At 41.6% G+C, this 15,321-nt stretch overlaps 1 protein-coding gene across 3 annotated transcripts; it reads left to right on the top strand.

Moving 5' to 3' along the window:
- Positions 1 to 97: 97 nt before the first annotated feature.
- LOC130985882 (F-box protein CPR1-like) lies at positions 98 to 3,462 on the top strand. Of its 3 annotated transcripts, XR_009089109.1 has the most exons (4): positions 124 to 1,419; positions 1,969 to 2,070; positions 2,582 to 2,717; positions 2,844 to 3,462. XR_009089109.1 is itself a non-coding variant. In XM_057909047.1 (2 exons), exons 1-2 carry the CDS (start codon positions 299 to 301, stop codon positions 2,006 to 2,008), a joined length of 1,161 nt encoding a protein of 386 aa, XP_057765030.1. In that variant the 5' UTR covers positions 124 to 298; the 3' UTR covers positions 2,009 to 3,462. The 3 variants fall into 3 exon arrangements, 1 of the variants encoding a protein (XP_057765030.1); XR_009089108.1 differs by lacking the exon at positions 2,582 to 2,717 and having other exon boundaries at positions 98 to 1,419; XM_057909047.1 differs by having other exon boundaries at positions 1,969 to 3,462.
- The last annotated feature ends 11,859 nt before the right edge of the window (positions 3,463 to 15,321 follow it).

Genomic DNA, 15,321 nt, shown 5'->3' with positions numbered 1-15,321 from the left:
AATAAGGAGGGTATCAGGTACCTGATATCCGCGCGGGTAATGAATTAGGTGGGAGTATACCCGATACCTCTAACCGAATTTACACTCATAATTAAAATTGAGAAAGTATAAATAGTGTGGGGGAAGAATTTTAAATTGAAAATGATGTGAAGGTTGAAAGTAAAAAGGCAACGAAATTGGTACAAATTCTTATCCTCTCGCACACGCAACAGCATCTTTTAGACGCGGCACTTTGTCGATCAATCAAATCTTACCCCCGAAGAACTTCCCAACCCTAATTTCATTTCACTCGCACAAAATGTCTACTCTACCGTTCGAGATAATCGAGGACATCCTCCGCCGCCTACCTGTGAGATCCCTGAAGCGGCTCCGCGCCGTCGCCAAATCGTGGTGCTTTCTCATCGACAGCTCAAATTTCGTCAAATTGCACCTGCGTCAGTCCCTAATTTCAAATTCCCACCGGAATCTCATAATCGGCGGCCTCGGCGTTTACTCGGTCGATTTGGACTCTCCGGAGAAGGCGCAGGTTATCAAGCCGCCGTTCTATTACAAGAGTGTCGATGCAATTTCTAATTCCTGCAACGGTATCGTTCTTGTGATGAGTGAGCCTCCAGTCATGTGGAACCCTTTCTCGATGGATTACAAGGCCTTGCCGGAGTGCGGCGCTGATTATCCAGCTGAACCGTTGTCGTACTCGAGGACAACGTTCGGATTTGGCTACGATTCGACCAACGACGATTATAAGGTTGTAAGGATTGTAGAATTTAGGAATGAGAGGAGTCATGTTTGGATGCATTCGGAGGCTATGATCTATGGGCTTAAGTCAAACCGGTGGAGGAGACTCGAGCACTTCTCTTACCCACTGCCCTTCTTGAGGGGACACTGGCGCGTGCACGTTAACGGAGCGCTGCACACGCTAGTGGCAGAATCTGATAACCAGTTCACCGTGAAGATCATGGCGTTTAGTGTTGAAAATGAGGGGCATTATGTGGTGGCGATGCCTCAGGGGGTTCAGATCAAGGGGGTTGATATGAGTTTGGATGTCATTGATGGATGCCTTTCTTTGGTTTGCGCTTACAGGTCTCGAGTTGTCATTTGGGTGATGAAAGATTATGGCGTGAAAGAATCGTGGACTAAGTTGCTTTCAATCAGTCCTCCAGCAATCGAGCAGGGTGATTTTTTGAAGCCACTTGTCTATTCGAGGGAAGGTGATAAGATTTTGCTGAATTGCAGTGATAAGAAGCTGGTTTGGTATGATTTATCTTTGAGAACTGTAGAAAATGTCCTGGTAGATGGTATGCCTTTTGTCTTCTATGCTGAACCGTGTGTTGAGACTCTTGTTTCACCTAATGGTTCGACAACAGTTGAAAAACATGGACAAGAGAAGAAACGGGGAAAGAAGATTATCAAGAATAAAAGGTGAAGTGTTAGTCTAATGAATATTATTCTGTTTGACCCTATGAGTTTTTTATGCGTATCTTGTCTGGTTTTGACTTGTAAAATACTTGGGCAGTCAACAAGGCATCAACTAATTTTCATTGCTCTGGTTCGTGTTACTTGCAGCTTTACATCAGGGGGTTTTCATATAATTCTCATCATTACTAATAAGTGATCATTTTATCCATATACAATTACTCTTCTAGCTGTTATGTAGTTGTTTTCTCCTAACAAAAGTTTTAAGAGGTTTCTTCTTTGCATAGCAATGTATAAATTTTGGATTTTGCCACTATAGTGGGCAGACAATCTTATAAAATATGACTAACTGGGATGCTTGACAGTTAACAACGTTGACTTCAGTTGGACAGTTTTGTTTTCTTTTCTACTAGGTCCTGGGAGTTTTTACATTGCATATTAATGCATAATGGTTTGGCCTTTGGCAGATACCATTGTAAAATATGACACAACTTATGCCTGAAATTTTAATAACCTGATTTGGGACTATCTCTCTTACCTTTTACCTTTTATCAGGGATGATTTCTTGTCCGAGGGATTCAAATTGGTGCTCTAGTTAAAGAGCAAAAGAAAAACAAAGATGTGAAGGAGGAGAAGCAATGTGGAAAGGCAAACTAGGTGAGTGGAGCTATTACTTTCCCCTCTTTTTATTGTATTTTCATACTAGCTGCTTTTGAGGTTCTTAATAAGAATGTGTTATGGAAGTACTTCCAAATTGGAGATGGAAATATTAATCTCAACAAAATGCACATTAAGTTTAATGAATTTTGTACCAGACCTTAGTCTAGTGTTTCAAGAATATTTCTCTGCAAGTTTTACCTATTACTGTAGGTTGCCAACTAATGTTGGCAAGCTGGTTATAGCTACTTCTTAGGATGTAAAACTTACATAATAGAGCTCCAGGAAGGAATAAACTTGATTGAGCAAGCTGTTTAGTTTGAATATATTCATGTTCGCCCGGTGCATCTCTAATCTCTCGGAGAAATTTTAGCTTTAGTAACATATGTGATTTCTGTGCCTCATTCCTGCTGCGATTTTTCAGTTTTAGATTATGACTTGATCGACCAAATGATTCTTATTGGTTTACTTGTTGTTTTTGTGGTCCGCATGTATTCCTGTCTCATCAAAGTTGAATATTGTCTTGGCAAATTGGTTACAAAACTGGAATTGTTGGCACATTTCACAACAATTGACAATCCAGCTAAAGGATCATTCACAAAGTTGCACAAACTTTGATTAACTGAAAGAACCTCTTCTGGATTTCTGTGGGTATTTGGTACCTTTATAAGATCTGCTTCATTTTAAATAACGTGAAAGTGGTTTGTTCTAGATACAATGGATGTGAAAACTTAACTTCATATCTTGTGTCCCAATATGCAATTATGTCGCAGTTGGCGAAACTTGACTGCAGAATAGGGAAAGGATCCAGCTGCTTAGAGTTACTGGAAAAAGCTCACTCAATTCTTCTGTCAAAGGTAATGTTTATGGAACCCAAGCTAGCGATCCAGAGGGAGCTGAGGTTTCTAGCTACAAGTTAGTTCAGGAGGTTAACTGGCCTGGATAATTTTAAGGGGCCGTTTGGCTGTTTGTGAAGACTCAACCACCTGTGCTTGGTGGGGAGGTCTTCCTGGTGTTGGAATTACTCAACTGGTAATGCTACCGTTTGAGGCTAAGGTTGTCTACTTCAAAGCTGCAAGAATTTTTCTAGCAGGAGGTGGACTTGCAGGCTGGAGTGGAACATATAGTAGGGAAATGAACTTTACACCATCACTCGTCACTCAATTTGCAATACTTAGGTTCCCTCACTTCTTTGAAAAGATCGAATCAACCCCAATAAATCATAGACGTAATGTGCACAAGAGGTTCATTTTTATTTTTTTTTTCCAGAATGTGTACAGTCACAAGTCTGCTTGTTGTTTGTTAATCAGTCGCAATATCTATGTAATCTGATTTTTTATGTAGAATCCCACCTTTGCACCTTCCTGATAATCTGATAATTTTGGGTAGAAATTGGTTTTTGGCCTACTTAGAAGAACCCCTTTTCCAGAAAACGGTTCATTTTTTAATCAAATGAAAAATCTTGTCATGATCTTTAATTTAACATCAATTTTGAATGTTTTTTCATGAATCAAAGTTGACTATTTTTAGCAAAAAAATCAAAATAGACAAAAATAGAATAGAAGAGAGAAAAATTGACGACAAAAGATTTACATTAATAAAAATTTGTAAATATCATAGATATAGTATGTACTTATATTCGTAGTTATTTTTTTTTGAAAATTACAAAAGATATCTATTATTTAATCAAATAAGCAATTCGCACGCATGCGTGATCTTTATACCACACAAAGGTGAAAAAATTATTCGCGAGCAGGCGGATCCACTATCAACATAAAAGTGGGAAAACTATCCGCACGCTGGTGGAATTAAATCTAAAACCTCTCACAAATGAGAGTCTTTTGATGCCTCAATTTTGCCATTTGAGCTAGGTCTCATGGGCATAAAATGTTTACATTAGAACTCTTTTATATATTAATATAGATTATTATTAACACTATCTTTAAGATTTAATCGTTTTTTTATTCACAATACAGTCAATCACTTTTATTTAAATTAATATTACCATCTAAGACTATTTTTTTTGGGGACAATAAAAGTAATAAATATTTTATTTCTGTAAAGAAAATTGACGAAGAAATTGCGATGAACACAAAAGATTTACGTGGTTCGGGCTGAAACCCTACATCCACGGGACCAAGAAAGGAAGCTTCTATTATTGATTCGCGAACTGAGAATTTTACAAGGTGTTACAAGTGTTGACTGGTGTTTCACACCCAATTGCTCATTATATAGCAAACTTTGAAAATAACGAGCTGTAAACAACCATCAAAGAAACCGTTATGCAAAACAGTTATGACTTCTAGCTCTGCAAAGAAAACTTTGACTCTGGCTCTGGGGTGTTGACTCTGCCTTGGCAATTCTGACTCTGATATGCCTCGGCTCTGACTCTGGCATCAGCGCGACCTCTCTGCTCTGCCAGCAGCATGATCTCTCTGCTCTGGCAGAAGACCGATTCCTCTGGCGAAGGCAGCGGCGCGATTTCTCTGCTCTGGCAGCAGCGATTCCTCTACTCTGGCAGCAGCGATTCCTCTGCTCTGACAGCCTCACCAGAGTAAACATTACAACACCAGAGCATACAAACTAGATTATAAGCTTACGAAATCATAAACAACAAATCTCCACCTGATTTCTAAGCTAATAATCGACAACAATAACAAGAGCTCCAGTTCTTCCTCCGAAACTTTTTAATTCTGTATCAAACTTCAAATCAGCAGATTTACCAACTTAAGACACTGCTCAAACTTAGCAGTAGGCAAAGCCTTAGTCAGCGCATCAGCTGCATTCTCCTCTGTCCCAACTTTCTCCATCTTCACCAATCCTTGATCAACTATATCTCTTATGAAATGCATTCTGACATCTATATGCTTAGATCTCTCATGAAAAGTTTGATGTTTCATAAGATATAAAGCACTCTGACTGTCACACTTCAGAATTACAGAACTTTCTTCAATACCAAAATCATGCACTAATCCTTTGAGCCACACAGCTTCCTTGACAGCTTCTGTTGCAGTCATGTACTCTGCTTCAGTGGTTGATAATGCAACTACAGATTGTAGTGAAGATTTCCAATTAACAGCTGATCCAAAGAGTGTGAAAATATAATATGACTGAGATCTCCTGTTGTCTAAGTTGGCAGCATAGTCAGAGTCAGTGTATCCCATCAGGAAAGGCTTGCTGATGTCTCCCTTCCTCTGGAACAAAATAGCTCTGTCCGCACTGCCCTTTAGATACCTCTAACACCTTCTTGAGAGCTTCCCAATGCTCTCTACCAGGATCCACCATATACCTGCTCATAACACTTATAGCTTGTGCAATGTCTGGCCTAGTGCAGACCATTGTGTACATCAAGCTTCCCACTAAATTTGAGTAAGGTATATTTATCATTTGGTGTCTCTCTGCATCATTCTTTGGCATTTGTTTATCTGAGACTTGTAGATGAACAGCTAGGGGCACTGTAACAGCCTTTGATTCATGCATATTGAATTTCCTTAACATCTTCAATATGTAATCTTTTTGACATAACCATTGCTTTCCAGCCTTCCTATCTCTCACGATATCCATCCCAAGAATCCTTGATTCAAACCATCTTTGATTACCTTGATTTCAGCCTTATCTTTGCTAGATATTAACATGTCATATACATATAGCAGTAAATATGCAACAGTAACTTCATTCATTTTCTTCAAATAAACGCAGCTATCATATGCAGATTTTGTGAATCCCATCAACTCCATATGCTCATCAAACCTTTTGTACCATTGCCTTGAACTCTGTTTGAGACCATATAAGCTTTTCTGAAGTAAACACACCTTGTTGCTTGTTTCTAGAAGTACAAACCCCTCAGGCTGGACCATATGTATCTTCTCCTCCAACTCTCCATGTAGAAATGCGGTTTTAACATCCATCTGCTCAAGTTCCATATCAAACTGAGCTACAACTGACAGCATAACTCTGATGGAAGTATGCTTAACCACAGGTGAGAAAACTTCATTGTAGTCAATTCCCTCCTTTTGAGTGAAACCTCTTGCCACCAATCTTGCTTTGTACCTGGTTTGCTCCTTCCCAATAACCTCAATCTTCTTCATGAAGATCCATTTGCAGCTTACTAATTTCTTGTTCAGTGGCTTTGACACTAGTATCCAGGTACCATTCCTTTCAAGAGAGTTCATCTCCTCCTTCATGGCTAAGAGCCATTGTTCTCTCTCTGGTCCCTTCATAGCCTCTGCATAGGATTTGGGCTCCTGATACTTCAGCTCCTCTGCAATGCTCAGAGCAAAGTATACCATCTCAGCTTGGTTATATCTCTGAGTTGGCTTGGGCTGCCTCCTTGCTCGATCCCTTGCTAGTTGATATGAGCTTAGATTGTCAGAGCTGCTCCCAACATCTTCATCATCTGCAGCTTGTTGAGAGACTTCAGTTGCTCCACCTGATTCATTTACAGCAGGGTTTCTATCAAGCAATTCATCCAACAGAATTTTGCCATCTGCATTTTCTTTTTCTGGATCAGATCCTACTTTATAAGGCATGAGAGCTTCACCAAAGACTACATCTCTGCTGATGTATACTCTCCCCATTCCTGGTTCAGTGCACCACAACTTGTACCCCTTCACACCCTTGGGGTAGCCCAACATTACACATTTTAAGGCCTTTGGTTCAAGCTTCTCTTGTCTAACATGTATGTATGCTCTGCACCCAAAGGTTTTCAAATGTGAATAGTTGGATGTAGAACCATACCAGAGCTCATCTGGAATTCTGAATTCAACAGCGAATGAAGGAGATTTGTTGATCAAATAGGCTGCAGTGACAGCAGCCTCTGCCCAGAATTTCTTTGGCAGCCCTGAGTCAAACAACATACACCTTATCCTTTCCAGAATGGTCCTATTTATCCTCTCAACAACCCCATTCTGCTGTGGAGTTCCTGGGACTGTCTTGTGTCTCTGGATTCCCCTTCCAGAGCAGAAATCATTGAACTCTTTGGACACAAATTTCAAACCATTATCAGTCCTCAAGCACTTCACCTTGGTTGCCTTTTCAGTCTCCACCTCATTACACCACACTTTGAATTTCTCTAGTGCCTCAGTTTTATCCTTCCAGATGAAAATCCACAACTTCCTAGAGTAATCATCCATTATAGACAAATAATATCTCCCTTTTCCAAGACTTTCAGTTTGTGTTGGTCCCCACAAATCAGAGTAAACATAATCCAGAGGAGCTTTAGATGTACGTTTACCTGTCTCAAATGTGAGTCTCTTGCTTTTGCTTAAGATGCACTGCTCACACATGTCCACCTTGAATGGAATAGGGTTGCTGATCTTGTTCTGTTTCAGCAACTGATTGAGCCATTTCTCTCCAACATGAGCTAATCTTTTATGCCACAAGATTGAATCATCCTTCTTCATGGAGTCAGACTGCCCTGTGATGGCTGTGGCTTCTAAGTAATACAAACCATTCCTCCTCATCCCCTTCAAAATGACCTTGTTGTCTTTGGTGACAACAACTCCACCCTTTACAGATCTCCATTCATACCCCTTCGTTTCAAGAGATCCAAGGGATATCAGATTCCTTTTCAGACTAGGGATGTACCTCACCTCCATCAAAGTCCTGATGGTGCCATCATGCAGTCTGAACTTTATACTCCCTTTCCTTTGATTTCACAGGTCTGGTTATTTCCAAGAACCATTGTTCCTTCCGATTGAAATTGCAAATCAGTAAACCAACTTTTAACTGGACACATGTGGAAGGAGCACCCTGAATCCAGTATCCATTGGTCATCCAAATCACCTTGCATCACATTCAAAGCCTCTGCAGTGTCACACTGCTCTTGCTCATTGGGCTCTTGCTTCTTGGTAGTGTTGGACTGCTTTTGGCTTTTCTTCCAAATGTGGCAGTCCCTCTTCCAATGGCCCGGCTTCTTGCAGTGATAGCAAGTTTGAACATCATCATCAGAGTTCTTGTTTCCCTTCTCCTGTTTACCCTTCTTGAATTCCTTCTTGGATTTCTTGGATTTATCCCCTTTCTGTTTTACAGTCAAGCCCTCACCAACAGCCTCTTTCTTGTGAGATGATGTTGATGATGCCTTCTGCAGTTCCTTAGATTTCAGAGCAGCCTGAAGCTCCTCCACAGTGATGTCACTTTTGATTTACCTGCATTTTTACTCTTTTATCGCGTTATTCTTTAGCGTTTTGGGCGTTTCTTGTTGAGTTGTTGAGTTGTCTATGGTTCAAATTGCATAATTTTGTGGAATAGACTACTCGTCCGTGCTCGTGTTGTTTTTATAGGTTTTGGACTCGATTTGTGAAGTTTTGGATGAAGTACGTGAAGAGACGAGTCCATAGGCGCAAACGGGGCTCAAATCGTGCACCGGATGAGCAAGAACGAGCGTCGGGAAGTTCGCGGGTCGGAGTGCGTGCGCTGGAGGTCGTGCGGTCCGGGCATGCGGCCGCATGCCACGGCCGCGCGACGGAGCAGGAGCCGCTGGAACACCGCGCGGGCCAGTCGTGCGGCCGCGCGAGCTCGCGCGGGCTGGCCATGCGGCCGCGCGAGACGCCGAGTTCCGCCCAGTTTTTCCGATTTTTCACTAAAAGCGCGTTTTTGGAGTATTTTCGGGCTTAGACGACCTAGGGCTTATAAATACCTTCCTTTAGCTTATTCCAAACACCTTTTATCATCTTTTATCATATTTTACTTTACCTGAGAGCTGAGAGAGACGGAGGACGGAGCCAGAGCAAGAACTGAAGACTCTCGAATTCTACTACGGTTTCATTGTTGAATGTTTATTTGTGTATTTGAGATATTGATTTTTAGTCATATGTCTATGTGTGGCTAGAATCCCTTTTTCCCAGGGTTTAGGGAGTAGACATGATTTGAATTTCTGACTGTTTGATTCAATTAATTGAGATTGTTGTTCTTTTTTATGTTCTTGTTATAATTGTTTGCTTTATTGATTGGCCACCAATTTAGCATAATCATAGGTTCTAATTTGATATCGGGATATGATAATTATTACCTGAACTAAGAACATAGAACACATATATTTAATTCTAAAGGGAATTGATATTTGTGAGGGCGTTAATCCTATGAGCTTTTAGGAGTTGCATGTTAGAAGTGCGATCCGGGGACGGTAGCCTTGCATGTAATCAACGGTTTGTATGCCACGTGAGTGGGTATGAACTAGCTTAGAGATTGCCTTAAGAATCATCTTATTAATTGAATTGAACATGTTAGTTAGGAGAATTTGTTGAAACCTTTGCCTTGGGAAATCTTCTCTTATCTGTTTCTCTGTTTCGCAGCTTGATTAATTTTCTTTCCTGCTGTTTATTTATTAGTTTAAAAACAAAACTCTCTTTTCGATTTTCCAGATAGAGGAATAATAATCTAGCATAGGCATTGATAATAATCAGTCTCTGTGGAATACGACCTTGCTTGCTACTGTACACAATTGCACCTGTACACTTGCGGCGTGTTAAATAAAATAGCGAACAAGTTTTTGGCGCCGTTGCCGGGGACTGATTTTTATCAGTACTATTCTGTTAATTGTTTGATACTACTCTGGATTTTTTTTATTTCTGTTATTTATTTTTCTGTTCTTTATTTTTCCTGCGGTTCTGATTCTTGCGTTGGAGTTTTCTAGGTAGTGCATGAACACGCGATCTCAGAAGCTTCCTCTTGAAGATTTTGATCCTGAGATTGAAGCTACGCTCCGCCGCAAGAACAGCCAAGTAAAGCAAGATAATTTGGATTCTATGGCCACTGCGGAAGAAGTCCGTGCGTTGAGAGAGCAGTTGCAGGCGGTGTTGGATGCTCAGAAAAATGCTGCTGAGCAGAAACAGCCGCCTATTGATGAGGCATTTACTCCACTGTACCAGTACCAAGAGCCACCCAGAGTCAACGCGAATAACTTCGAGCTAAGGACTAGGCTGATTACCATGGTGCAGCAAAACCAGTATGTAGGTAAAGCCGTGGAGGACCCAAATGCGCATCTAGCGCAATTCTTGGAGTTATGCAGCACTGTCAAGATGAACGGAGTCCCAGATGACATCATACGACTCCGCCTTTTCCCATTCTCACTCCGGGATAAGGCAAAGTCATGGTATCATACTTTGCAGCTGGGAGCTAATCCTGTATGGGGGGATTTGGCTGATCTTTTCCTGCGGAAGTTCCATCCTCCGGGGCTCACATTGAAGTTAAAGATGGAGATTTTCCAATTCCAACAGTTCGATGGAGAGACACTAGCAGAGACATGGGAGAGATACCAGGAGAAGTTGAGGAAGTGCCCGTCCCATGGCTTCGATGAGGGGACTCTGGTGGTCATGTTCTATAACGCTTGTGGAGAGCGCACCAGGATGTTCATGGATACAGCTGCAGGGGGCTCATTGCTCAAGAAGGGGAGTTCTGAAGCCATGGAGATCATTGAAAGCATGGCCACCACGAGCTATCAATGGCCATCCGAGAGAGTTCACTCGAAGAAAGTTGCTGCTACCTCCAGTTCAGATCCCGTGGCATTGATTTTGACTCAGCTGGCAGAGATGAACTCGAAAATCAAGGCTATGACTGTTGGCAATTCTGAGCCAGCTGTAGAGATCCCGACAGGCGTAGAAGACGTCAACTACATCAATGGCAGAAACTATGGGAACTTTCAGCATGGGCAACAGGGTGGATACAATAGTGGACAACAGTTTCATCATGGAGGGCGTCCACATCCCAATTTGGCTTATGGGAATCCCAACAATGCAATCCAACCTCCACCAGGCTTCTCTGTTACGAATGGAATCATTAATGAAGAGAAGAAGCCAAATATAGAGGAGCTGATGATGAAGTTCATCTCCAAGGCAGATGAGAGGATGGAAAAGCTAGAGTCCAATGCCGTTGCTGTGGGGACTCAAATGAAGATGTTCGAGACCCAATTGGGTCAAATAGCCACAGCCGTCAATAAACTCCAACAGTCGGGCAACCTCACAAACAATGCCAAGGTGAATGCAAAGGAGCAGTGCATGGCCATCGGATTGAAGAGTGAAGCTACTTCAGAAGGCAGCCATGAATCTCGTGAGATGGAGAAACCAGAGCTATCGTGGAAAGCCTGGGAGGAAGGCCGACGACTTCCACCTCATCTGCGTCCTCCTGGGTGGCTGCCGTTTCCCCAGCGCCATTTTAAGATGGTTGATTTGCCGAGCAGGACTACAAAGGAAGGAGCTATGACGGCAAAAGAGGAAAGCGCACGGCTAATTGAGGAAAAAGCTGAGGAGGTCACTGTTGAGGTTTCTGGCAGAAAGAAGGATGAAAAGCAAAAAGCAACTTTGCCAGCAACTGTGGCCATTCATCTCCCTAAGCGCCATAAGAAAGAGAGGGTGAAGGAGCAGTTCTCCAAGTTCTTAGAGATCTTCAGGAAAGTGCACATTAATATTCCATTGGTGGAAGCACTGCAGGAGATGCCGCAGTATGTTAGATTCCTGAAGGACATTATCTCGAGGAAGATGAGGCTGGGAGAGTTTGAGACGGTGAATCTCAATGAAGAATGCAGCGCAATCTTGCAGAGGAAGTTGCCGGCAAAGGTCAAAGATCCGGGCAGCTTCACACTTTCCTGCACTATTGGAGGCCAGCATTTCGGAAGGTCACTCTGCGACCTGGGGGCGAGCATAAATCTTATGCCTCTATCTGTTTTTCAGCAGCTGGAAATTGGAGAGTTGAAGCCGACATCAATGAGGCTGCAGATGGCGGACAGGTCGGTCACCTACCCTCGTGGAATTGTGGAGAACGTACTTGTGAAGGTGGGGGATTTTATTTTCCCTACAGATTTTGTGGTTCTAGACATTGAGGATGAGAACAAAATTCCGCTGATTTTGGGGCGCCCGTTCCTTGCAACGGGAAGAGCTTTGATTGATGTGGAGAAAGGAGAGCTCACACTGCGAGTTCATGATGAGAGCCGAACTTTCCATGTCTATGAACCATGCCACATCCACAAAGATGAAGCGCCAAAGAAAGCAAAAGATCCGGGCAAGGTAAGTGTTGATGTTTTTAATACATTTGATGCGGATCCTTTTTCTTGGCAGGAGAAAGGTGATCGAAAGTTTAAAGGAGGAGTGTTGGTTGAGAAGCATGAAGCAGGGAGCAGCTGTTCGCAGCACTGCTTGTACCAGCCTCCTTGATGAGTTTGTTGTTCTGTCGAGCTAACGACGTTAAAAATAGCGCTTATTGGGAGGCAACCCAATTTCTGGTTAGTTTGTTCCTTTTCGTTTGTTTGTTTGTTTGTTTTCGTGCCCCACAAATCCTTTTCAAACTTATTCTCCTTGGTGGTGAATAAGTTTGGGGGGATGTGTCTTTGTGGGTGCACTGTTTGCTTTGGTTGTTCTTGTTTGTTTTGTCGTTGAGTTTGTTTCAGTCTTGCTTTGGTGGTTTCTTCGTGATGTACCGTGATGATGATGCGAGTTGTGTAGAGTCTTGTTTGATAACTGGCTTATGATGATTTCTGCTTTAAATTGTGAAATTGCATGCATTTGTTTTGATATTGTTGTGATTGAGCATGATTGATGAATGATAAGCATGGTCTCTATGTGTTTGCAATCAATGAAATAAGCTGTGAGATTTGAGCTTTGACTGTCACCATTTTTACAGTCTTATTTCCTATTCTTGAGTGTTTGTTCAAGCATGCATGTTTCTCACTAGAACTTGTCTTGGTTTCTCCCTCGAGGTCACATAGTGTGCTTAATAATTTTGAGATGATAGAAGGCCATCTTTGCTAGCCTATTTATCCCATATTTGTCCTATATCTTTATATGATCCTAGTTCACCCCCTTTGAGCCTTATTGTCCATTTTATTTGGTTTAGCCTTGGGTGGGAGCTTGGAAATTGTTGATATGAGATAGTGGGCGTTGTGGAGATGTGTGACTATGAATTATGAATTTTGTTCTTGATTGGAAAAATCCTAGTACCATGTATTGTTTGAAAAAAAAAAGAAAAAAAAAAGAAAAAAAAAAGAAAAAAAAATGGGTACGTAGGATGCATTAGAAAGTCATAATGTCATGAGAAATAATATATTGTGTTGTGTTGTGGTGGATTATATATTGAAAAAATTTGGTTTTGTGGAAGGTGGATGATAGATTTGAATAAGAATGCTATAAGGTTGGTGATGATATTACTTTGATTTGCATCTTTGAGTCACTTAGCCAAACATATCCTACCTTACCAAAGAGCCTACATTACAACCTTCAATAAAGACCTTTTTGATCTTGGTTATAGGAGCACACATTAAGTGGTGGAGAGGTGAGACGATTGACAAGCTTATGGTTGAGTACTTGTTTTGCTTGAACTGAGTGTATACACGTCCATGTTGATTTACACTTGAGAGTTGAGAGACCTTAAATTCTTTATCTTTTTGGTGAGGATTGAAATTCATTGAGACCATAATTTGAGTTTGTCATGAGTGTGATATCTTGATGATAAGAGATAAAAATGCATGTCGTTATTTTTGTTGACAAATCTGAAGCCACAATGTTATCCACTTTTCTCTGCGCTCTTGTTGATTCATTCTTGGTTCATCTTTGTTTTGTCCGAGGACGGACAATGGTTTAAGTTTGGGGGGTTTGATTTACCTGCATTTTTACTCTTTTATCGCGTTATTCTTTAGCGTTTTGGGCGTTTCTTGTTGAGTTGTTGAGTTGTCTATGGTTCAAATTGCATAATTTTGTGGAATAGACTACTCGTCCGTGCTCGTGTTGTTTTTATAGGTTTTGGACTCGATTTGTGAAGTTTTGGATGAAGTACGTGAAGAGACGAGTCCATAGGCGCAAACGGGGCTCAAATCGTGCACCGGATGAGCAAGAACGAGCGTCGGGAAGTTCGCGGGTCGGAGTGCGTGCGCTGGAGGTCGCGCGGTCCAGGCATGCGGCCGCATGCCACGGCCGCGCGACGGAGCAGGAGCCGCTGGAACACCGCGCGGGCCAGTCGTGCGGCCGCGCGAGCTCGCGCGGGCTGGCCATGCAGCCGCGCGAGACGCCGAGTTCCGCCCAGTTTTTCCGATTTTTCACTAAAAGCGCATTTTTGGAGTATTTTCGGGCTTAGACGACCTAGGGCTTATAAATACCTTCCTTTAGCTTATTCCAAACACCTTTTATCATCTTTTATCATATTTTACTTTACCTGAGAGCTGAGAGAGACGAAGGACGGAGCCAGAGCAAGAACTGAAGACTCTCGAATTCTACTACGGTTTCATTGTTGAATGTTTATTTGTGTATTTGAGATATTGATTTTTAGTCATATGTCTATGTGTGGCTAGAATCCCTTTTTCCCAGGGTTTAGGGAGTAGACATGATTTGAATTTCTGACTGTTTGATTCAATTAATTGAGATTGTTGTTCCTTTTTATGTTCTTGTTATAATTGTTTGCTTTATTGATTGGCCACCAATTTAGCATAATCATAGGTTCTAATTTGATATCGGGAGATGATAATTATTACCTGAACTAAGAACATAGAACACATATATTTAATTCTAAAGGGAATTGATATTTGTGAGGGCGTTAATCCTATGAGCTTTTAGGAGTTGCATGTTAGAAGTGCGATCCGGGGACGGTAGCCTTGCATGTAATCAACGGTTTGTATGCCACGGGAGTGGGTATGAACTAGCTTAGAGATTGCCTTAAGAATCATCTTATTAATTGAATTGAACATGTTAGTTAGGAGAATTTGTTGAAACCTTTGCCTTGGGAAATCTTCTCTTATCTGTTTCTCTGTTTCGCAGCTTGATTAATTTTCTTTCCTGCTGTTTATTTATTAGTTTAAAAACAAAACTCTCTTTTCGATTTTCCAGATAGAGGAATAATAATCTAGCATAGGCATTGATAATAATCAGTCTCTGTGGAATACGACCTTGCTTGCTACTGTACACAATTGCACCCGTACACTTGCGGCGTGTTAAATAAAATAGCGAACAACTTTCTCTCCCATACAACATAGCATCCTTGAGTTGATCATATGAACTCGGGAGAGCATTGAGTAGGATAATTGCTTGATCCTCATCTCCTATTCGCACATCAACATTTTCAAGATCATCAATGATCTTATTGAATATCTCCAATTGATCATCAATCGGTTTTCCATCCAAGATTCTGTAGGAGTACAACCTTTGCTTCAAGAACAACCGATTTGCAAGCGATTTTGTCATGTAAATCGCCTCCAACTTTGCCCACACCGCCGCTGCAGATTTCTCCCTGGCTACCTCCCTCAAAACCTTATCACCTAGGCATAGGATGATAAGG

The sequence above is a fragment of the Salvia miltiorrhiza genome, chromosome 5 (assembly GCF_028751815.1).
Source record: "Salvia miltiorrhiza cultivar Shanhuang (shh) chromosome 5, IMPLAD_Smil_shh, whole genome shotgun sequence".
Taxonomy (NCBI): domain Eukaryota; kingdom Viridiplantae; phylum Streptophyta; class Magnoliopsida; order Lamiales; family Lamiaceae; genus Salvia; species Salvia miltiorrhiza.
The sequence above is the reverse complement of the archived record's forward strand: the minus strand, read 5'-3'. Positions and strand labels throughout refer to the sequence as shown.

Excerpts from the sequence above, each read along its gene's own strand:
- LOC130985882 (XM_057909047.1), top strand. The coding sequence starts at position 299 with ATGTCTACTCTACCGTTCGAGATAATCGAGGACATCCTCCGCCGCCTA. Across the intron at positions 1,420-1,968 it reads AAGATTATCAAGAATAAAAG|GGATGATTTCTTGTCCGAGG; the intron begins GTGAAGTGTTAG and ends ACCTTTTATCAG.